Here is a 21,482-nt window from a genome sequence, read left to right as displayed (position 1 = left end):
GCCCGGGCGCATGGCTGCCCCAGGCTGCTTCCCCAGCCCCAGGCTGCTTCCCCAGCCCCAGACTGGGGGGGTCTCACCTCCCCTCTCCGGCGAGGGGAAGGGGACACGATGACCTCCAACCTCCTCCCCAGGCTCCAGTTTGAGCGGGGTGGGGTCCCCGCCTGACCCCCCTCTCCTGAAGTGCAATATGGCGCCCAGCCTCCCCCCTGCCCACCTGCCCCTGTGCTGTGACCTGAGTGTTTGTGCGGCCTTGTCTCCCCGTGCCGGCCCCAGTGCTGACGCCCGCCCCCCACCCCTCCCCACAGGCCCCCTGGGGACAGGGAGCTCAGAGCAATAACCCCGCCCCCAGCCCCCACCCAGGAGGGCCCCCCCTCCCCCAACCCCCATCAACCACCCCCAGAGATTTACTACAAAAATAAACGAACAGAAAGAGTGAGATGCTGGATGCCCAGCATCGTTGTGGGTGACCAAGGGCTTGGGGGTGGGGACCGCGAGGGGGGTGTGTGTTGGGGGACAGGCGGCCCTGGGGACTCAACATTAAGACACGGTATCCGATGTATCCGATGAACGCAGAAGCGACGCGGTGGGACAGACGGAGGAAGCAATGACAGACGGTCTTGCGGGGGGTGGGTGTTTCCAGACGCCATTCTGGGGCCCTTCCCCACCCTCACACACTCAGACCTCTCCTTAGATAATATATATTAAAAAATAAACCTCCAATTCAGGGTATAAAAACAGAGCAAAGGCACTTGGGGGGTGGGGGTTGGAGGGCCTGGCCACCCCCCCACCCAGGCAATACTGAGATGGCCCAGGAATGGGGGCCAGGTGGTGCCCCCCCGGAATGAAGCCCTGAGTCCCCCAAGCGGGAGGGAGAGAAGGCCAAAGCCAGTGGGAGGTGGCGGGGGGGCAGTGACCCCGTCTGGGCGCCCCCCACCCCCCAAGGCGTGGCCCGGGGCAGCCCGGCTCCTCTCCTCAGGCCCCTGGGGTTGGAGACGCTGGGTAGTCACGGTCCTGCAGTGGTGGGTGGCCCTCTCCTTCTTGCGAAAGGCCTGGGGGCAGGGGGGAGGCAGGAGCAGAGGGGAGATGGGGGAGAGATGGACAGAGATGGACAGGGTGGAAGGGAGGGTGGGGAAGAAGCACAGAAAAGCAAGAGAAACAGAGACGGAGACAGGAGGCGGAGTGGGGAGACGCAGAAAGTCAGAGATGGAGGGAGAGAAACGGACGGGGCTGTGTAGTCCTTAGCATCCGATGGGGCCTCCTCTCTGGCCTGTGCCCAGCTCCCCCGGTCCCCCACTCACCTGCCTGGGGCAGGGGGCCTCAGGTACAGCCAGACTGGGGGACGGTGTTCTCCCCAAGCTGAGACAGGAGGAGTCTCAGGCGGCAAAACTCCTCCTCCACCTCCTGGTTTTGGGGGATCATCAGTGAGAAGGGCTCCTCCACTTAGTCATCCCCTTCCTCCCCGCTCCCACCCCCAGGCCACACCACCTCCAGCTGTTTAATGGTCTCCTCCAGGCTGAGCAGCTCCTCCCGGATTTCCTGGGGCTGCACTGGGCTCGAGGGGCCGCCCCCTGGGACCCCATCCCCTTCGAGGGGAGGCCCTGCCCCGCTGTCTTCCTCGGAAGGCAACAGGAGCTGTTTCAGGGTCAGCACTGGACGGGGTGAGGAGACAAGAGTCAGAGGTGGGGGTGGCAAGGGCTGGGAGACGTACCTGGGATGGGTGTGGGCCTATGGTGGGAAGGAGCTTCTGGTTAGCCAGACCTGTGGAAGGGGCTGGGGGATGCGAGGAGGGGTGCAGGGGTGTGAAGCTGGGGCCAAGGGGAGGGCACTGAACACAGAGATGGGCCCCGGGGAGAGGCTGAACTGAAGGTCAGGAAGGGACAGGGGCTGCAGGAGGCAGAGGAACTTGGGGCCACCAAGGACGGTGGTGCAGCCTGGGGCTGTGCATATGGTGGCCCGGGTGGGTTTGCTCCTGGTGGCTAAGCACAGGCAGGTGGGAAAGCAGTGTGGGGGCTGGCAGTGGCCGCCCTGCGGGGGGTGCTGAGCTACCTTTCTGAAGGGCCTTGGCAGCGAGCTGGCCCTCGAGGCCTGGTCTGCAGAAGGGCAGGAGGGAGTTGAAGAGTCTCTCCATCCGGCCTGGGTCGGGGAGCAGAGAGGGGGCTCAGGCCCTGCCAGGCTTCCTGTGGAGCCCCCCACCCCCACTCATCGCCCCTCTATCGAGGCTCACCATCCGCCGGGGGCATCTCTCGGCTGCCATTGCCATTTTCGGAGCTGCTAAGCAGGGGTTCACGGGTGCTGGGGGGAGCAAGTTCCGGGTGACCCCACCGCCCTGGCCCTGGTGGGCAGCAGGGGCAGGGAGACAGGGAGCTGGAGGTGGGGAAGGCAGGGAGGTCCGGAGACAGAGACAGAGGTCGAGTTTGGGAGACAGGGAGACAGAGAGGCTTGGCCAGTGGAAGACAGAGAGGCCTGGATTGGAGACAGATGGGCCGTGGTGGGGTGGGTGCACTCCTGCACACACCTTCACGTGCGTGCACACACCTTCACACGCATGCACACAGACACACGCGTGCACATGCACGCACATGGAGACTGGGATGGAGCTCGGGTTCTGGGGACACACGGGGAGGCTGCCCCTTGACCTCTAGTTCCTTCTCCTGGCCCCCTCACCTGCTGGGGCTGGGCCGGTGTTTGGGTCGGGAGGTGCGGGCGGGGACCTTCAGGGATCCAGCAGTCTCAGTGATGAGGGTACACCAGCTGAGGAAACAGGTCAGCCCCCTGGGCGGTCAGAGCCCCCAGACCCTGGGCCAGGACATACCCCCCTCCCTGTCCCCAGAGACCCTGGGGCCTGAGCCTCCTCCTCCACCCGCTCCAGGAACCCAGACCCGCTCACATCCTCCGCTCGGACACCGTCTGGGCCACCAGCTCATATATCTGGGCCTCCTGGTCCCAGGTAAAAATGACATAGAAGGCTTTGTGATCTGCAGGGGGAGGGAAAAACAAGGCTCAAAGCCAGGGTCACCCCAACGTGCCCCTGGGGAAGTCCCCCATGACCTTAGGGCTCCCAGGACTCAACTCACCCACTCTGTCCCCCCTCTGGAGCCCTCCCTCATCTAATCAGGAAATAAGTCCCCTGTCTGCTCTATCTACAAGACTTCCAGGACCACTCCCACCACCATGGCCCCACCAGGTTTCAATTCCTGCTCCCTTTAGCCACCAAGAGGCGGCCAGGGCATTTTTTCAAAATACTGCTTAGAACTGGCAGCTCTTCTGTGCAAATACCTGGGGGCAGTTTCCCATTTAACTTAATAAAATCCACAAGCCAGCCTGGCACCCCAGCCGTGTCCAGTCCAGGGTTCCCCGTCCAAGCCTCAGCCTCAGGGCTGCCAGCCATCCGCCCCTGGCTGCAGAGCATGCGCGCCCAGCTCTTCGAAGGATTCCTCCGCCATCCTGGGGACAGCCGTGCCCAGGGCCTCACCGGTGGCCACCTCGCGGGTCATGGCGGAGGTGAGCCGCAGCACCGGCCGCAGCATGGTCTTGCCATCGGGCGTGGGCGTCAACGTCCGGCTGTGCGACTTAAGCAAGAGCCGCTCGTCCTGGCGCTGAAGCAGCAGCAGGAGGTCATTCAGCAGCAGCACGTGGACCTCTGTGGGTTGGGGGGCAGGGCTCAGCACCCCCACCTGACACCCTGGCCCTGAGGCGCCCCCGCCCCCCGCCCTGCTCGCTGCCCTGGCGCTCACCCACAGCCTTGTCCTTCGTCACCCGCCACGTCAGTGGGCCCTCATAGATCAACCTCTTCCTGGTGATGTCTAGGGTCTGGAGGCAGGTAGGAAGGGGTGATAGCCGGTGAAGGCGATGGTGGGGCAGGGGAAGGTGGGGATGACCACGGGGGTTGGTCAGGTCAGCTCATTCCCCGCTGGGAAATGAGGGGGGTGGGGTCAGAGCTGAGGGGCCCCTCTTGGCCCCTGGTGTGCTACCAGAGAATGCCCAGGGTGGGCAGAGTGGAGGGGAGGGGAGCGGGAAGGGCACCTTGAACTCGCTCAGCATGGGGTCATTGCTCTGCCGCAGGTGGGTCAAATCCAGACGCCTCTGATAATCCTTGAGCCGCTAGGGGCAGGGAAGGGAGGGTCACTGGCTTCCACGGACCCCTGCACACGCATGCCCCACCGCCCCGGCCCAGGGCTCTGTCCGGCTCACCAGCAGGTCCTCCATGTCCCGCACGGCATGGTTGACGTGCTGCAGAATTTCCCGGCAGCACTCGGCAGCCCGCTCCACTTTCCCCCGTTCCGCCAGCTCTTCTGTGGGCAAAGCGGGAGACCGGCGCCGGGATGAACCCCAACCCTGGAAGGTCCGGGTCCCGAGGCCAAGGCTGGAGGCCGGAGAGCCAGGGTCCGGCAGGATGGGGCGGGGCCGCTCTCTCTACCTGTGTTCTGCCCGATGCTTTGCAGAAGCAGTGGGTACTTGGTCAGGCGCTGCATCTCCGTGGGGATCATGTCCTTCAGCTGCAGCCGGCGGCACCGGGGCCGGCTCTCGGCCTCCTGCAGGAACAGCAGCGCTGAGACACCAGGACGCCGGCCCCCCTCCCTGGGGACCCTGGGGCCCAGACCACCTCCCACCCCACCTTACCTGCACGAAGGTACAGAACCGGGGCTCCTTGCGCTGTTTGGCTTTGAGCTGCTCTAAGGCGAACGACTGGCGGCTGCAGAAGCGGGAGGAGATCTTCTGGAACCACGAGCCCTCGGCACCATCGAACTACAGCGAGAGGCAGGCCAAGGACGGTGTTTCAGGTGGGATGGAGGACAGGGCTAGAGGCCCAGACCACTGGGGCTTGGATGCGGGTAAGGTTGAGACCCTGGGCCTGGGTTCCAGGTCTCCAGCCAGGAGGGGGCGGGGTGGGGCGATGGAGGGGCAGGGCAAGTGCCTGGGCTGGGCTCTCTCACCCGGGCCAGCAGCACATCTCCGATCTCCTCGATGAGGTAGCCACTGTCCTGCCTCCGCTTCATCAGGCAATCAAGGAATAGGGCTGTAGGGAGCAGAGAGGAAAGGCGGTGCTCTGTCAGGGTCCCCAAGATTGCACGCAGAGCTGGTCTGGTGCTGCGGGGTGGGGGGTTGGACTGCAGGTGGGTGTGTCCGATCCTTGGGGCTGGTGACCGTCCCCCCCACTCCCCGCCCCATGCCTGTTGATGATATGTCCCTAGGAGGTGAGCTCTGGGGATCTGAGGTGTGGCCCTCCCCAGTGCTAGACCAGAAGCTGCCCGGGGTCAACGGCAAGGCAACGGAACAGAGACTTGGCAGGTGGGACGATGGGAGGGCCACAGCCCAGCACTCACAATGCACCTCGATGAGCTCATCCAGGCTGGGGAAGATGTTCTGGAGCTCCTCCTGGGAGTAGAAGCCCCCGTCCGCCATGGGCTGGTAGAAGAGATCGTGGAGCACACGGAGCATGCGCACATGGGCAGCCTCTGTCACCAGGAGCTCTGCGGGGACAGTGGACAGAAGGCACAGTTGGGGTTGGTGAGCATGCAGACTCTGGGGGTGTAGAGGGCCCCTCTCAGAGGCAGGCTGGGGAGGGGATGGCACAACGATGACTCTGGGTGGAGCCACTCGCCCCTGAAATAGCCTCTGAGAATTCCTCCAACCCACTGCCTTTCCCATATGGCGATTGCAGCCAGCCAAGAGGACCAGTATTCCCAGTTTGCCCCATACCATGGGTTTCCCCGGACATGAGATTTTCAGTGCTAAAACTAGGTCATGTGGGCATGCACGCTCAGTCATGTCTGACTCTGTGACCCCATGGACTGTAGCCCACCAGGCTCCTCCACCCATGGGATTTCCCAGGCAAGAATACTGGAGTAGGTTGCCATTTCCTTCTCCAGGGGATTTTCCCAACCCAAGAATCGAACCCATGTCTCCGGCATCTCCTGCAGTGGCAGGCAGATTATTTACCAACTGCGCCAACTGTTCCCTGCGTTTGGGAAGTCCCAAAACCAGGACAGTCCCAGGCAAATTGGGGACAAGTTGGTCACCTCACCGCGTGCATCTGCGTTTCCAGTCTAACCATCCAGCAAGTTTCTCAGGCTGTTTCTGGCACAATGACTCTGACAGGTTGATGGCCTGGGATCCAGGGGCCTCCAGGGGGTGCATGCCCGAGTTCCAGTGATCCCCCAAATCCCCAGAGACTAAATGCACGATTTTGCATGTTAAGTATGCATATATTTCTGGTGAGAAAAACTTCCATGCTTTCCAGCGTGGTAGCCACTAGCCATGTCAATAACTCTAAATTTTGCTTAATTAAAATGAAATATAATGCAAAATTCAACTCTCAGTTGTGCGCACCACGCTTTAGATGCTCAACAGCTATTATGTGGCTGGTGGTTACCATGGTGGAAAGTACGGATATTTATTGCATGTTACCATCATTCCAGAAGGTTCTATCAGATGGCACTGGGAATGTTTTGATCATTACGCTCAGAAGGATCTGTGACTCAAAGGGCATCTATCCACTGCCCTAAAACTTTGAATGAGAATCCTTCTCAACCGTTAAATAATCTGTAAATTAACTTCCAAATGAGCTTCCCAAAACACTACATCAGGCAAATCTCCCTCAACACAGACACGATTTGAAATCACAGGGAAGAATTAAGACAAAAATGGTATCTCTCAGCTCAGAAGCAAGCATTACTAATAATATATTATCTTCCCAAACTTTCCTAGGTGGGAATCTTTTTCTCCCCTGAGTGCTTAAGATCATAGTCGTAACAGTAGTCACAGCTGAATGCTCTGACCCTGGACACATCACTGTGCTGAATGCACGAATCATCTCATCTTCATCTCTGTGGGGCTTTTAAGGGAGGAGTTATCACTACCCAAATTTCACAAACAAGGAGACAAAGGTTTATGCTAGAAATGCAACTTTAATAGACTGTTTCTAGCTGTTCATGTCAACGCTGTCCCGCACTACAAAAAATTCTTTAGAGAGGATTTCCCTGGTGGACCAGTGGTTAGGATTCTGTGCTTCCACTGCAAGGAGAGTGTGGGTTCAATCCCTGGTCAGGGAACTAAGATTCCACATGCCATGCAGCATGGCCAAAACAGAAAAAAAATTCCTTGGAAATGTCACTTTCAGCAGCTGCCTTCCGATTCATTCCCTGGGATGTTCTTCAATTTAGCTAACAAACGGCCCTCTGAGAGAACTGGGCAGGCTTCAAGCTCTGGTGTAAGCAACACCAAGATGGCCATCCCCCTGCATCTGTCTTTGCCAGAGGTGGGCTGTGTCCTCAGCCACAGTGGGCTGGAGTGGGTGGCACTCACCACTGATGACCTCCTGCCGCTTCACCTGGCTCTTGGGCAGGCTTTGCAGAATGTCTTGGGGGACAAGCTCTCGCCAGCCAGGCGGCTCCTCCGGTTCCAGCTCCAGTCCTGAGCGGCCCGGCTCCACCTCGTCTCCAGGCTCCGGGCTGTGGGACAGAGGCCTCGTCAGGTCCCAGGCTCAGGGCATCCCAGGAAAGAGCCTTTGACTCCTTCCACGCCCATCCCCTAGGGCGGTCCAAGCTGCAGACTGGCCCCCAGATCTCTGGAAAGCAGCCGCTCAACCCCTCTCCTGTGACCACTGGAGGCCCACAGTGACCTCAGCATCCGATATCCCCCACCCCGGCCTCCCTGACTCTCCAGGCTGCCTCGGTGGATGTGGGGGGCTGGGAAGTGACGTACGTGGCTCGTCGGGTAGGGCCAAGCACGGCCGTGGCGGAGCTGGGGTCCATGTCCACGTCGCTCCGGGAGCGGCCCCCACCCCGGCCCTTAGCCCCGAGGCTACCCCGGGAAGGCCGGCGGCGGTCACTCACCCGCAGGCTCTCTGAGCGCCCCAGACGCCCTGACAGCCTGGACCCCGAGGCCAAGGACAGAGTCAGGCCCGGACAGAGACAGGGAGAGACAGGGAGAGACCAGGAGAGGGAGAGACAGGGAGAGGCCAGCACAGGGACAGACAGGGAGAGACCAGCACAGGCATCAAACATGCAACAGAAGAGAGGAGAGAGTCAGAAGGACCAGTGTAACTTTGGGGTGCAGGGGCAGTGGGGGGTAGTCAGAAGGGATACCGAAACTGGTGGGGGAGGGACAGGGACGGGGACCCCAATAGGGAGCAAAGGACTGCCCCCTCCCTTCCCTGAGGCAGAGGGATGGGGGCAGAGCCAGGAGGCGAGGGGGGGAGGGGCGTTTCAATACTTAGCTCTTCGGCTGGGAGGGTGATGTCCCCACCCACCCCTCACAGGGGTGAAGGGGAAGGGGTGGCCCCTGGGGGGAGGGGAGGGGCTCGGAGAAATGGGGGAGGGGCTAGCCCTCCCCCAACCCAGGGCCCAGGCACCCACCTCTTCCACTTTCTGGGGAGAGAGGGGGACAGGGTCAGAGGTGGGCCCAGAGGGAACCCGACTCACCTCCCCCACCCACCACAGGGTCCCCAAAGCAGCGGCACGAGGACTGGCAGGGGGCAGAGCCTGCCCCCCAACTGTGAGGGGGACAGGGCCCCCGGGCATGGAGCACAGAGGGCTGGGGGGAGGGAGGGAGGGGGCGCTGGGAGGCAGGAGCAAGGAGGCTGGGCTGGAGGCTTAAGAATGGGTGGGGGGGATGGATGGAAGAGGTGGTGGTGGTAGGGGCAGAGGGAGAGGGGCCAGGAAGAGCTGAGAGGGGGTAAAGTAGAAGGAGAGGAAGGGGGAGGAAAGGAGAGAAAGAGGGAGCAAGGGGAGAGGAGAAAAAAAATCAGTGGAAAAGGAAGGAGAGGAAGAAGGGAGGGAGAAAGGGAGGAGAGATGAGGAAAGACAGAGCGGAGGAAGAAGGGGGAGGAGCTGAAGAGGGAGGAGCAGCGCAGAGTGGAGACGGCTCGGCTGGGGACAGGCAGGTGCGAGTGGCAGTGCAACTCCCAACACGGACCCCCCCAGCCCACCCAGCCTGCGTCCAGCCTGCGCCCACGGGCACCTCTCTGTGTCGGCCCCCTCCTCCGTGGTCTCTAGGGGCGCTGGGGCATCCAGGCTGGCTGGGCCCTGCGGGGGCGGGTCCCCCATCTCCAGGAGGGCATCAACACCTGTTGGGACAATGTGAGGCGGGTAGCAAGGCTGTCTGGAAGGCCCCTGCGGTGGTGAGACCCACAGCCCCCTATACCCTGGGGGCCTCCATTCCTTGAGCCATCCACTGCCTGGCCGACACCATGTGGCTGCTCTGTATTTTAGTGGGGGACAGACAGATGGAAGCTGGTAAAGAATCTGCCTGCAATGAAGGAGACCTGGAATCGATCCCTGGGCTGGGAAGATCCCCTGGAAAAGGGAAAGGCTATCTACTCCAGTATTCTGGCCTGGAGAATTCCCTGGACCATATAGTCCGTGCGGTCGCAGAGTCGGACACGACTGAGTAACTAAGCACATACACAGATAGATGGAAAGAGCTCTGAAAACAGGGCCATGGGCAGCTAGGGCCCAGTGGATGAAGACGTCGCAAAACTGGGGCGCCAGTCTCCCACTTGGAGAGGAGATTGGATGCCTCCACAGCCATTCATTCTCCCAACACTCCACTGGGACTTGTGGGAAGAGAATGTATCCCCTTTAGAGGGGAGGAGGCCGAGGTTCAGAGAGAGGAGGGGCTTCTAAGATCTGACACAAGTAAATTGCAGAACCAGGATTTGAACCCAGGCCCTGGCCAAGTGGCTGTCTGGGCGGGGGTCACACAAGGAGTGGGAGACATTTCCATGGAGCAGCCAGGTTCACCATCTAAGCGGGATGGTCGGCCATGGACTTAGAGAGGGTTCTGGGAAATGAAACCATGGGGGCTGATGGGAAATGTAGTCCAAGGAGGTGGGGAAATCCACCACCAGAACAGAGGTCAGAGCTTAGGAGGAAAGCTGTGGAAAGGGTAAACCAGGGGAAGGAAGTGGTTATCAGTAACACTGGTGACAAGGAGCGGGGAGGGTGGAGGACCAAGGGGCTGTTTTGCTGGGGGGTCCAGGAAACTCACCTGGCTCCCGGTCAGGGCTGTCCCCAGACAGAGGGTGCAGAGAAACTCCGGGGGTGTCCTGCCCAGGGCCTCCGAGATTCCGGTCCCGGGAGGGTGGCCCCTGACCTCCCTTACGTTCTGTAAGGCCCGGCTTCTCAGCTGGGGACGTATGGAGGGAGAAGACGGAGTATGAGAGTCCAGCAACTCAAATCCACAAGGGCCGGGGGATCCAAGAGGCTACCCTGCTCGGTCCTCCCCATCGCCCAGGAGGCCCCTCCTCCACCCTCAGACCCAGGAGCCCCAGCCCCTTGCCCCTCCTCCCTCAGACCTTGTGGGTCCCCCCACCTCCCCTCTTAGGTCCCCAGGATGGATGATGCTCTAGATTCAGGACAATTACCATCAACCTCGACCTTCAGGTGTCGAAAATCTGGGGCTGAAACAAGAGATGGGACTGTGAGGTGGGGGCAACACGGGGAAGTTGGGGCAGGGCCAAGGCCGGGCACCTCACCCTGGGGCTCTCCCCGGTTCCAGCGGGCGGCATCCAGGAAGCTGCTTAGGCCTTTCTTGGTCTTGGTCGGTTCATCTGACCGTCGGTTCCCTATCATCTGGGGAATGGGTGGGGGGAGGGGGAGCTGGGCAATTCTGGACCGATGTCGACCCAGGGCTCAAACCTCAGGGGCACAGAGGCTTCCCGGGGGGCGGGGGGGAAGGCGTTCTCTGGGGTGGAGAAGGCCAGGTTTGGGCGCTCAGGGAAGCACCTTTTTCCGAAAGAAGTTCCTCCCAGACTTCTTGTCCCCACTCTTGGTCCGCACCCCAAGGTGCCGCATGTACAGGCTGATGGCGTTGACCACGGCCGCACTGTGGGGAGGGGACAGTGAGGGCGCATGGACAGACACGCAGGCTCCCAAGGACGCAGGGACCCTGCTGCCCCCACAGCTTCCCCTCCGCCCGCTTCCCACCCCAGCCCCACAACCACTTCCTGCTGAGCATCTGAGCAAAAGGAGAAAGAGGAGGTTCTAGGGAAGGGAGCCAGGCATGCAGCTCAACGCCCAGGCCCCCAGGTAGATCCCCACTCCCTCGGGCTGGTGACGCCAAACTCCCCACCGGCCTCTTTGCTTGCATCACCTCTTCTCCTCATCGTTAGAGATGGTGTGCCTGTAAGAAGAAGAAAGAAGTCTGTGACCAATGTGCTAAGCCTGGGGTCCTGACTACCCAGCACAACAGGTCACTGTCCCCTTCAAAGCTGGGACGGTGGGGCACTCTGCCGAAGCATCTGGGACGGACAACTGCTGGAGGAAAGGCTGGAGGAGAGACCCTCACTCGGGGCGGTGGGAGTTGCAAGGGCAGGACCCAAAGCCCAGGCCTGAATGCAAGACCACGGACGGGACCTGGGAACTGGGAGGGACCCCCAAGCTGGGAAGGGAAGATGCAAAACAAGATGGGTGAAAATGCAAAGGCTTCTCAGGTGATGCAAGTGGTAAAGAATCTGCCTGGCAATGCAGATAGACGTTAAGAGACACAGGTTTGATCCCTGGGTTAGGAAGAACCCCTGGAGAAGGGCATGGCAACCCACTCCAGTATTTTTGCCTGGAGAATCCCATGGACAGAGGAGCCTGGCGGGCTACAGTCCATATGGTCACAAAGAATTGGACATGACTGAAGCGTGCACACAAGGGCCCCAGAAGTCAGGAGAGGAAACCAAATGCGTGGAAATGACCCCTGAAGCTGCAGAGGGAGCCCGGAAGCAGATGGGACGAGGACGGGATAGCAGAGGGTGCCCCCTGGACTAAGGAGAGACCTGCCCCACTCACTGCATCTCCTCCAGGTGGGTCAGTTGCCGCTCAGCCAGGTGCCGCTCCCGGGCCTCGTAGGTGGCACGGTCCCGCGCCACCCAGGCCCCCAACTGGACCAGCTCCTGCTCCCAGGGTGTCATGCCCATGAGCTTCTTGGAGCGGAAGTCCTCCAGCTGCCGGACCACAGCTACCTGCTGGCTCTGCACCACCTCCTGCATGAACTGCCGCTGGAGGTCCTCAGGGAAGAGGTCAGGCCGCGTGCGGTCTGTGGGGACAACGGGGCCCGGGCTGGGGGCCAGTTCCCTGGGCCGTTGAGTCTGCCCCTAGCCCTGCCCACCCTTGGACTCTGACAGCCATGCTTCCTTGGACTGGGGTGGCCATGAGAAAGGAAGGCATCTCTGCTGTCCAGGGACCATGGTGAGAGCATGGCCTCCCACCCCGGGGGGGCTCCTGGTCCCTGCTAGAGACCTCTCCCTCAACCCAAAGGCCCCTTTTGTCTCCTTACCAAGTTCAAAGGCCACGGCAGGAGGGACCATCACTCGCAGAATCTGCTCAGGAGAGAGAATGGAGTGAAGGGGAGGATGCAGCGGGGAAGGGGCAGCTGTGATGGGTGAAGGGATGGTAGCCCAGGAAGCAGGTGGGAATGATGCTCTGACAGGAGGAGCAGTGGATGGAGAGCCAGGCTGGCACGAGGCCCCCCACTGGGCAGGCCAGGCCTCCTTTCACGCTGCCCTCAGCAGGGTGGAGGTTGGGAGGAGCAGGGTGGCTGCCAAGGGGGTTGGGGATGGGGAGCCCTCGAAGTGTCTCTCACCGAGTGCTTATCCAGGAAGCTGTGGTAGAAGTCGATGAAGGCCTTCTTGAACTCCTTGGGGCCCAGGGAGCCCAGCATGTCCGCATGCAGGCAGCAGAGCTGGGGGGCACAGAGCGTGACTCATCCTCTTCCCGCCCCACCCAAACCGCACTGCCCCTTGGAAAGCCTCGGGGTGCAAACCCTCTGGGAAGTGCTCCCCGATGTCCCCCATCCCCACACCTGGCTCCCTCACAGCTGCCCGGGGCCACTGCACCATTCCCTTGATTTTGGTCTGTCTTCTCTCTGCTGCCGCTGTGACAACAGCTGCTGTTACACCGCCCCCAGCTATACTAAGAGGGCTCAGTGCGTCCCCAACACTGTCCAAACCCTCTACCTGCATGAATCTGTTCAACCATGGGAAGGACCATCATTATCCCGTGTTGCAGACGAGAAAACAGCTAGTAAGTGACAAAGTTGGGATTGGATTTCTGGGAGTTTGTCTCTGCGACTCTCCATTGCCAAGCAGTACTGTTACTCAAGGGTGTGTGTGTGTGTCTGTGTGGCAGCCAGGAGGTTCTGATTCATCGGTGTCTCAGGGCCCTGGGCGGGGCTAATCACATAAACAGAAGGACGAGTGCCACTCCTCACTCAAGCATTCCTTGAGATTGCCTGTGGAGGAGCCCTCTGCTGGGTGACACTGGCAATGCCGTGAGGCCTCCAACCTGTCCTGGCTCCCGGCAGACTCTCATCAGGTAAGGGACATGGTCTCAGTCGGCTAAGGACTCGCCCCAGTAATCTATGCCTGCCCCCTCCCCATCCCCCCCAAAAATAAAAACTCCATCTGAGGCTACCAGGAAGCAGCCCAGGTGACCACAACCATCTCCCGGCTGCTCCACCAGTCAATGAGGTGAGGGAACAGCATGAGGGCAAACATCAAAACGTCAAAGGCCATCTGGGTCACGTTAGTCACACCCCTGGCCCTGGCGAGGCCTCAGTTTCCACATCTGGCAAGGGACACAGCAACCAGCACAATCCCTGGGCTAAGTTCCAGGAGCTCAAGTTCCTGAAACACTCAGGCTCAGCAGGGGGACTCCTTTGCCCAGAGGGCCAGTGCCTCAGGCATTAGGAGAGGCTGGGGCGGGGAGAGCACTTTTCGGGCAATTTCCTAATTTCCTGTTTCTGAAACTTTGGTGTCAGTCAATACAGCCTTCCCTCTGCCACCCCCAGGCATCCCTTTCTGCCACTTTCAACTGTCTCCTTCCCTGGTGGTTCCAGATGATGAAGAATCTGCCTGTTTTGTGAGAGACCTGTTTGATCCCTGGGTTGGGAAGATCCCCTGGAGAAGGGAATGGCTACCTACGCCAGTATTCTTGCCTGGAGAATCCCATGGATAGAGGAGCCTGATGGGCTATAGTCTATGGGGTCGCAGAGTCAGACACGACTGAGCAACCAACACTACGACCCACGTCCAGTGCAGAGCAGTGCCCTGGTCTAAGCCCAACTCCCAGCCTATGCTGGGCTGAGTGGGGTCCTCTAATCCACAGAGCCCTCTCCAGCCAGCACTGGGCCTTCTTCCTCCCTAAGCCGTCTGCCAGATTCTCTAGACTCTGCAGGCGTCTCCCAGACAGTATGGCTCTGCATCCACGCCTCCCCGTCATTTTCTGCCTGATACAAGTTTTCTGCAGCATCCATTAAGTCCTCTGTGCCTTGTGGGCTGCTTGTAGCGGTCTCCTTGTTTCTGGCCCAGGGCCTGCTGTGCTCCCTAGGCCCGAGAAGGCTACTGGCTTTCTCCCAACCACCAGCCCTGAAGCACTGACTGGAGACACCTACAGAGAATTTAAGATTCTGGGGCTAAGGGCGCTGTCACTGATGGGTGATGCTGCCATGGGCATGGGAGGGCAGCCGGGGCACGGTTTTCCTCCAGGCTGCTGGATTCTCCGTCACCCTGCTTTGCTCAGAAATTTACACTGGCGGCTGCAACCTTGTCTGGACCCCATGGCGGGCTTCCTGGCTCTCAAGCTGTGTGCTCTGGGTCTCTTTCCCACACCCCCGACTCATCCTCCCAGGCCTAAAGCATTGAACACTGTGGAGGCCCCAGCCCCGCCCCGTGCCTCCCCGGCCCCGCCCCGTGCCTCCCCGGCCCCGCCCCGTGCCTCCCCGGCCCCGCCCTCACCAGGGGTCCCGGCTCAAACTGCATGGCCACGTGCTGCAGGAGGGCCATGAGGTGGGCCGGGCGCCGCTTCACCTGATCCAGGTTCTGGAACTGGTTGTTTTGTTCCTCGGGGTTCTGAGGGGCGGGGATGGGAGTGAGACAGAGGGGAGCCGAGGAGGGGCTTGGGGCTTGATCCCCGCCCCTCTTCCCCGGCACTTCCCCCAAAGGATCCAAGCTGCAGGGTGGGGGTGCTGATGGTGCCACTGCTGGGATGGTGGCCAGTCGGGGGTGGGGAGGATGGATGAGACTTCATGTTCTAACGGTGGGTGGTGAGGAGAGAAATCAGGAGATGGAAACGAGGATCTGTGCTGTCATTACGGGGAGCGGGCAGCGATAAAAACTGCGATCAGAGTAAACCGGCTGACAGTTTGTGCTGTAATATCAAAAGGAGGGACTGAGGACGGGGTGAGGGCATGAGGAAGGAGGTATTAGGAAGATGAAAGAGATGGGGGCTTCCGTGGTGGTCCAGTGGTTAAGAGTCTGCCTTGCAATGCAAGGGATGCCGGTTCGATCCCTGGTCTGGGAGGACCCCACATGCTGCACAGCAATTAAGCCCGGGCGCCTCAACTACTGAGGCCACGTGCAGCAACTACTGAAGCCCTCATGCGCCTAGAGCCTATGCTCTGCAACAGGAGAGAAGCCACCGCAGGTGAGAAGCCCACGCACCGCCATAAAGAGAAGCCACCCCCGCCCCGCCCCCCCGCTCGCCACAACTAGAGAAAGCCCGGGCTCAGCAATGAAGACCCAGCATAACCAAAAAATCAACTAAATACATCTTTAAAAAAGAGAGAGAGATGGGCAGAGACAGAAGGCATCAGAGGATGGAGAACAGGGTGTAAGCGGCAGGGCACGCTGAGGATGGGGCTTGAGGGCTGGGGCCCCGGGGAGCCTGAGACAGAGGCTTTTCCAGCCCGCCTCCCTCTCACCGTCTTCAACTCAATCTCAAAATCCTCGTCCTCTGCCCCGATGATGCTGACGGGCACCAGGCCGGGTCGGGGGGGCCCTGGGGCCTGTGGAAGGGGAGGGATGGCTTCAGCCCACATTGCTCCCCGCTGCACAGCGCCACCCCCCCCAACTCCCTCACCCCTCGGCCCTCTCCACTCACCGCCCCTCGGGCGACGTCTTCTGCCTCCATGGGCTCTGCTGGGCTGGGGGAAGAGGAGGGGCCGCGGTTAGAGGGGTGGGAGGCGGCGAGAGCAGGGCGGTTACTCACAGATTCCTGGCCCAGGTGCAAAGGTGAGTAAACAGCCTCCTCTCCCCCCATCCCGGCCTCCACAGCTCAATGGGGCCTCTGTGTGGCGACAAAGAGCCCTTCAGAGGCCAGCCAGGGCGGGGAGCCCGAGGACAGGGAGCCGCGCGTGGGGGGAGCTGGAGGCCAGGAGCCTGGGTCCATGAGAGAGCTGTGGCCCAAGAGCCTGCGATTTGGGGTCCCCTGATGGAGGAAGGGCCTGGGGGCTCTTGGATCTAAGTAAGGGAGGAGGGGTTGGGGAGTTGGGTCCTAGGGGGGCAGGGCTTGCAGGCCAACAGAGTTGGAAAAGTTAGAGGGGAGCTGGGAGGGAGATAACTGGGGTGTGGGGGCTTGCCTCTGACCTGCAACAGGCTTGGGGCAGGATGTTGCCTCTGAACCCACCAGCCCCACTTCCTGTGACAGGAAATCATAATGGCAAATCCCCCAACCCCCAGCTCTCTCCACAGAAGAAAACAAAACTGCGAACCCTCTTCCTTCAGGGACCAAGAGGCCTTAAAGCCACTTCTCTCCCTCAGGGCCCTGGCATCTTTCCGGCTCCCATCCCAGATAATAAGGGATGGTCTCAGATAGCTCATCCCCCCAGGTGCCTCTGTCTCCCTCACCCCACATCCACCTGTCCCATCTGTCTGTCTCTCTGCCAGCTTGCCTCTCCCCAGCTGCCGCTCCCTGGCTGTCTCTCCCTTGAGTCTGCTGCTGCTGCTGCTGCTAAGTCACTTCAGTCGTGTCCGACTCTCTATGGGGTCACAGATGCCCACCAGGCTCCCCCATCCCTGGGATTCTCCAGGCAAGAACACTGGAGTGGGTTGCCATTTCCTTCCCTTGAGTCTACCTCCTGTCTTTTGCCTCTTTCCTCCCTGATTCTTCATTCTCTCTCTCCCTTCCTTCAGACCCGGCTCATTTTTTCCCACCATCTCTGCCTCCCCTCCCCCGACATCTGCCGAGGCCCCACACTGTCTTCTCTTGCGCCCCCGTCTCCCCTCCTCACTCTTCTCTGCCTCTGTCTCCCCGTGTCTGGTTCCTGCAGCCACTGTCCCCGCACCTGTCCGTGTCTCTCGCTGTCTCGCCTCTCTCTCTCTCCCATCTCGTCTCCCTTAGAATCTCCACTTTTCCTGTGTCTTCCCACTGACATCTTCGGTGTTCTTAATTAGTCTGACTAATGCCACTTGAGCCCGTGTGTCAGGCAGGAAGGAGCTGTGGAAACAGGGGTGGGGTGCACCACAGGGGGGGTTCTCCCCACAGCCCAAAGCTATTTATAACCCAGGTCGCCTGAGTCCCATCCTTCTCCTCTTCCATTGGCCTCCTCCCTAGCACTCAATAAACGGCAGCCGGCCTTTTGACTCTGATCTTTAAACAATGATGCCTTCTGGAGTGTCCAAGTGCCATCCTATGGGTTCACCCAAGCAGGCCTCATTTTGATTCTTTTCCATAAAGTGTGTTTGTCCAACATCCAAGCTTGGGTGACTTCAGATCTGAGCATTGTTAAACGTTCACATAAATAAAGTAGCAAACCAAGGCAGAAGAATAGTAGTAATTATTTATTATGAGAGCTGAACTTACACTGCACTTACAGTGTGCTAGGTGCTGCTCTAAGTGCTTCCCACAGAGTAACTCACTGAAGCCTCATAACCACAAGCAGCCCCATGCTATTATTACTCCCATCTGAGACAGAAAACCTTTACCAGGCCACTAGCTGCAGCTTCTGGGCTAGAAGGCATGACCATGGACATGGAGGGTCCGTGCTCATCCCACTCGGGTGGGTGGAAAAAGTTCGACAGAGGCAGGGGTGATTCCAAAAGGGCCAGGGCAAGGACACAGATTTATCTGAGCAAATGCTTAGGTGCCAGGCAGGCCTCAGAATGTGCACTTGATATGTATTACTTCCTTCATTCCTCATCACCACGATAGGAAATAAGAGCTAATGCATAATGTGCACTAAATGCCATGAAGTACAGTGTTAGTGCTTGACGGGTATAAACTCAGTCCTCTCAGTGACCCTGAGCAGTTGTCTTATTACTGCTATTATTCCCATTTTACAGAGGAGGAAACTGAGGCACAGCTTATAAGAGTCAGTGCCAGGATTCTGACCCAGGCAGGCTGGCTCCAGAGTTTATGCATTTAACTCCCAGAATGTGATGCTTTGAGAGAATGGGGAATCCTCACACCCACCTTAGGAAACTGAAATCTCAATCAAAGCTGAGACACAGCAGATCACCCTATGGTGTCCAGGTACGTGGACACTGTGGCCTGGGCAGGAGTTCAGACTGGACTCAGCTGCTCCACAGAGGCCTGGGCTCAGAGAGGATTGGGGAGGAGGGTGGCTCCTTAAAAGATGGGTCATGAAGGAGTCCTGCAAAGTTAGAGAGTGATAGGTGGAAGCGGTCAGATGGATCTAAAGGCAACTGACAAGGCCTGCGGTCCAGCAGAGACGGTGCTGTGTGCATGGGGCTGTGGAGATGAGGGCAGGCTGATAAGGTCCTTAACGGTGGGGGTCCGAGAAAAAAGTGGGCATGCGCAAGGACTACATGGGCGCCTGCGTATTATGCAGGGCTCAGGGTCTACAACAGGCTTTCCTGGTGGCTTAGACCACAAAGAATCTGCCGGCAATGCGGGAGGCCGGATTCAATCCCTGAGTCAGGAAGATCCCCTGGAGAAGGGAATAGCTACACACTCCAGTATTCTTGCCTGGAGAATCCCATGGACAGAGAAGCCTGGCGGGCTGTACAGTGCACGGGGTGCAAAGAGTCGAACACGACTGAGTGACTCACAGTTCAGGGTCTATAAGATATTGAGTGGATGACCCTGGTCTCCAAGAACCTCTGGGAGCCTTAAAGAAACTAAAACACAAAGTAGTCAAGGTTAGTCCGTGGAATGCATAAGGCCCCAGATTCTGTTTGACACATGGTGGTCTACAAGGATCCTTGGTCCACAGGATCATAAGTCACACAGGATCGTTAAGTCCATAAAGGAAAGAAACCAGTGTGTGGGACCTCTGGAGATTTAAAAGGGGAACAGAATTCTATAGGGGAGTTTGGTGGTCCCCGAGACCCATGGTCTACAGGGCCCCAGATTCTAGCAGATGCTACTGATGTATCGAAACGCCCCGTCTGTACGGAGCTGCACCTCCACGCGGGGTCATCAGGAACCTTAGAGGGTCTGTAGGACCTAGTGATCTACATGGAACGTGGCAGGTCTACACAAGCCCCAAATCATATGTAGGACGTGGCGGGTGTACACGGGCCTTAAATCCTACACGGGACTTGGCAGCGTTCATGGTCAGGGATGCTGGGGAGGACGTGCGGAGTCAGGGTCTGATGCCCGCCGGGGGCCGCGTCCCTCACCTGCTCCAGGTCTGAAGCGAAGCACCGCAGCAGCCAGAACCGAAGCCTCCGCGCGCCGGCTCCGGGCTCCCCCACCCCCGACTCGGAGTCGCTCTAGCCAGCCCAGAGTAGGCCTTTGCGTCCAGCTCCACTCCTCCCGCCAGCCGTTCTAGCCCGCTCCTGCCGGGCTCCAGCCCAGAAAACTCTACTCCTCTTTGCCGGCCGCTCTAGCTCTCCGCTGAGCCACGCAGGCCAAATAGGGCCGCTCTGGCCTGTCTAGGAGGGCTGGCGTTTCCGTATATCGACTGCCCCGTCACTCTCCTGGGCCCCGCCCCCTTCCCCCGCCCCCAGGCCGGAGGCGGGGATAGTTCCAGCCCCCAGATAAGTGTTCGTTCAAGCCAAGATCACGGAGTCGCCCCGACCCCTAGCCGCACCCACCCCAGACTGAGGTCCCCGTCCCATCTCGCCGCCCTAACATGGGACCGTTTGAATTCTCCACGCCTATACATTAATTCTCCCTGCAGTGCCCCCCAACAGACACCCCCGCACACTTTCTGCTGGGGCTGCAAAACAAAATCCTGGATTTTGCAAACAAAATCCTGCAAAACAAAATCCTTTCCATCTGACATGCAGCGTTACCTGGAAAAAGTAAATACCTCTCCCCGGCCTCAGTCTTCCCATCTGTACAATGGGGAACGATCTCCAGTTTTTGTCCCCTACAACCTATTTCCCAGGGTATAATTCCTGACCCAACCCAGAAAAAGACCTTTCCAAAAAATGCTTTCAAACGCGTTCTGCAACTTTCAGCTTCAAAACAGCCTATGGCCTATTGCCACTTTTCCTTTTGAGTGGCTCTAAAGTATGCAGGCTTGGAGGACGGCGCTTGGCTGAACGCACCTGCGAGTTCAAATCCCAACTCCACTCAGTCTCACGATGTGCGTGCCCTGGGACGAGTTGGTTTTACTCCCTGGGTCTCAGTTTCCCCACCTGTGCAATGGGAGTGATCATCCGTCCTCCGCCGGACGATTGGGAAGCTTTGACCCCGGGCTTGGAGCCCTCATCTCGCCTCCCGGGCTCTCAGCAAGTATTACTTCTCCTCTCTTTGTCCCCTTTGACAGATGGAAAAACTGAGGCCCAGGGAGGGGCGGCTGCTGGCTCAGCCGCGCCGGTAGGAGGCCCCTCCACGGCCAGCAGCGCCCAGTCCCCTCCCTCCTCCTCCCCACTTCCCCTAGCAGCCGAGGGGAGGGAGGCCGGGCGGGGCCAGGGACGGTGTACCTGGTGTCCGCGCGGGGTGGTGACCGGCGGGGCGCCCGAGGTCGGGCTCGGCGATCCCGGGCCCGGTGTCCCGGCTCCCGCTTCCTGGCTCTGGCGGGGCAGGAAGTTGGGGCGTTTTTCCGGAGGCCCCAGCCCCGCCGCCCCTCCTTGCTTCCTGCCCGCGCCCCGCGCCCGCCCGGCACCTCCGCTTCCTTCCCCTTCTCGCCGCCGGCCCCGCCCTCCTTTCCCCGCTCCGCCCTGGACCTGCGGGCATCGGCCCCACCCGGACCCCGCCCAGCTTCTCCCGGCTTTGTCAGTCTGTCCCTCCGCAGGGCGCGGGCACCGCGTTTCTCAGATCTGCCTGACGTCGGCCATCACCTCCCTGGCGAGGCTGGGGGCCCTGCGTCCGTCTCCACCTGCGTGTGGCCGGCCCTGCTCTGAGTCTTCTGTGTGTCTCTTGGTCTTCTCTGTTTTTGCTTCTGTGTGTTTCTGTCTGTGTTCCTCTCCTTGCCTCTGTCTCTGACTCTCTAGCTCCGTCGAGGTCTTTCCCTCTTGCTCCTGGGCCTCTGCTTCTCCCTGCTGTCTTTCAACTCTTTGTCACTTTCTGTCTCAGAGGCTTCCCTTCCCATCGCTGGGTCTGGATCTTTGCGCATCACCATCAGTCATTTCCCCATCTGTTGCTTTTCCTGGAGTCTCAGGGGTCAGGCTCTCCGTGTACATTTTCAGTGGGCCCTTCTTGCCTTTCTGTCCCTTCCTGGCGTCTCTCTCTGATGCCCTGTCTCCCCAGTGTCTTTCAGTTCAGTCACTCTGTCTCTCCATCCTGACCTCTGGCTCAGTTTCCCTCCCCTCTGTAGCTCAGACACACTGTACCCCTGTCCTTCTCTGTCTTCCCCTCCAG

The 21,482-nt window shown here is 59.7% G+C and overlaps 1 protein-coding gene across 8 annotated transcripts; it reads right to left on the bottom strand.

Moving 5' to 3' along the window:
* Positions 1–682: 682 nt before the first annotated feature.
* Positions 683–20,788, bottom strand: ARHGEF1 (Rho guanine nucleotide exchange factor 1). Of its 8 annotated transcripts, none has more exons than XM_055412043.2 (31): positions 20,606–20,788; positions 15,870–15,912; positions 15,691–15,774; positions 14,726–14,839; positions 12,574–12,672; positions 12,268–12,310; positions 11,781–12,027; positions 11,095–11,124; positions 10,728–10,827; positions 10,478–10,574; positions 10,367–10,402; positions 9,991–10,128; positions 8,962–9,067; positions 8,358–8,369; positions 7,705–7,872; positions 7,306–7,451; positions 5,325–5,471; positions 4,935–5,017; positions 4,621–4,746; positions 4,418–4,532; positions 4,192–4,292; positions 4,024–4,101; positions 3,735–3,810; positions 3,473–3,640; positions 2,888–2,975; positions 2,665–2,751; positions 2,225–2,292; positions 2,047–2,133; positions 1,486–1,649; positions 1,299–1,401; positions 683–1,049 (listed from the first exon to the last, which is right to left on the bottom strand). In XM_055412043.2, the coding sequence occupies exons 2-30, from the start codon at positions 15,897–15,899 to the stop codon at positions 1,318–1,320; spliced, it is 2,922 nt and encodes a 973-aa protein (XP_055268018.1). In that variant the 5' UTR covers positions 15,900–15,912; positions 20,606–20,788; the 3' UTR covers positions 683–1,049; positions 1,299–1,317. The 8 variants fall into 8 exon arrangements, with proteins under 8 accessions (XP_055268018.1, XP_055268019.1, XP_088686026.1 ...); XM_055412044.2 differs by lacking the exon at positions 20,606–20,788 and adding an exon at positions 19,352–19,579; XM_088829900.1 differs by lacking the exon at positions 20,606–20,788 and adding an exon at positions 18,180–18,342.
* Positions 20,789–21,482: the final 694 nt, after the last annotated feature.

Source organism: Moschus berezovskii, chromosome 22, assembly GCF_049115385.1.
Source record: "Moschus berezovskii isolate FMDL1 chromosome 22, NW_MosBer_1.0, whole genome shotgun sequence".
Taxonomy (NCBI): Eukaryota; Metazoa; Chordata; class Mammalia; order Artiodactyla; family Moschidae; genus Moschus; species Moschus berezovskii.
Note: the sequence above shows the minus strand (reverse complement) of the source record. Positions and strands in the feature narration are given on the sequence as shown.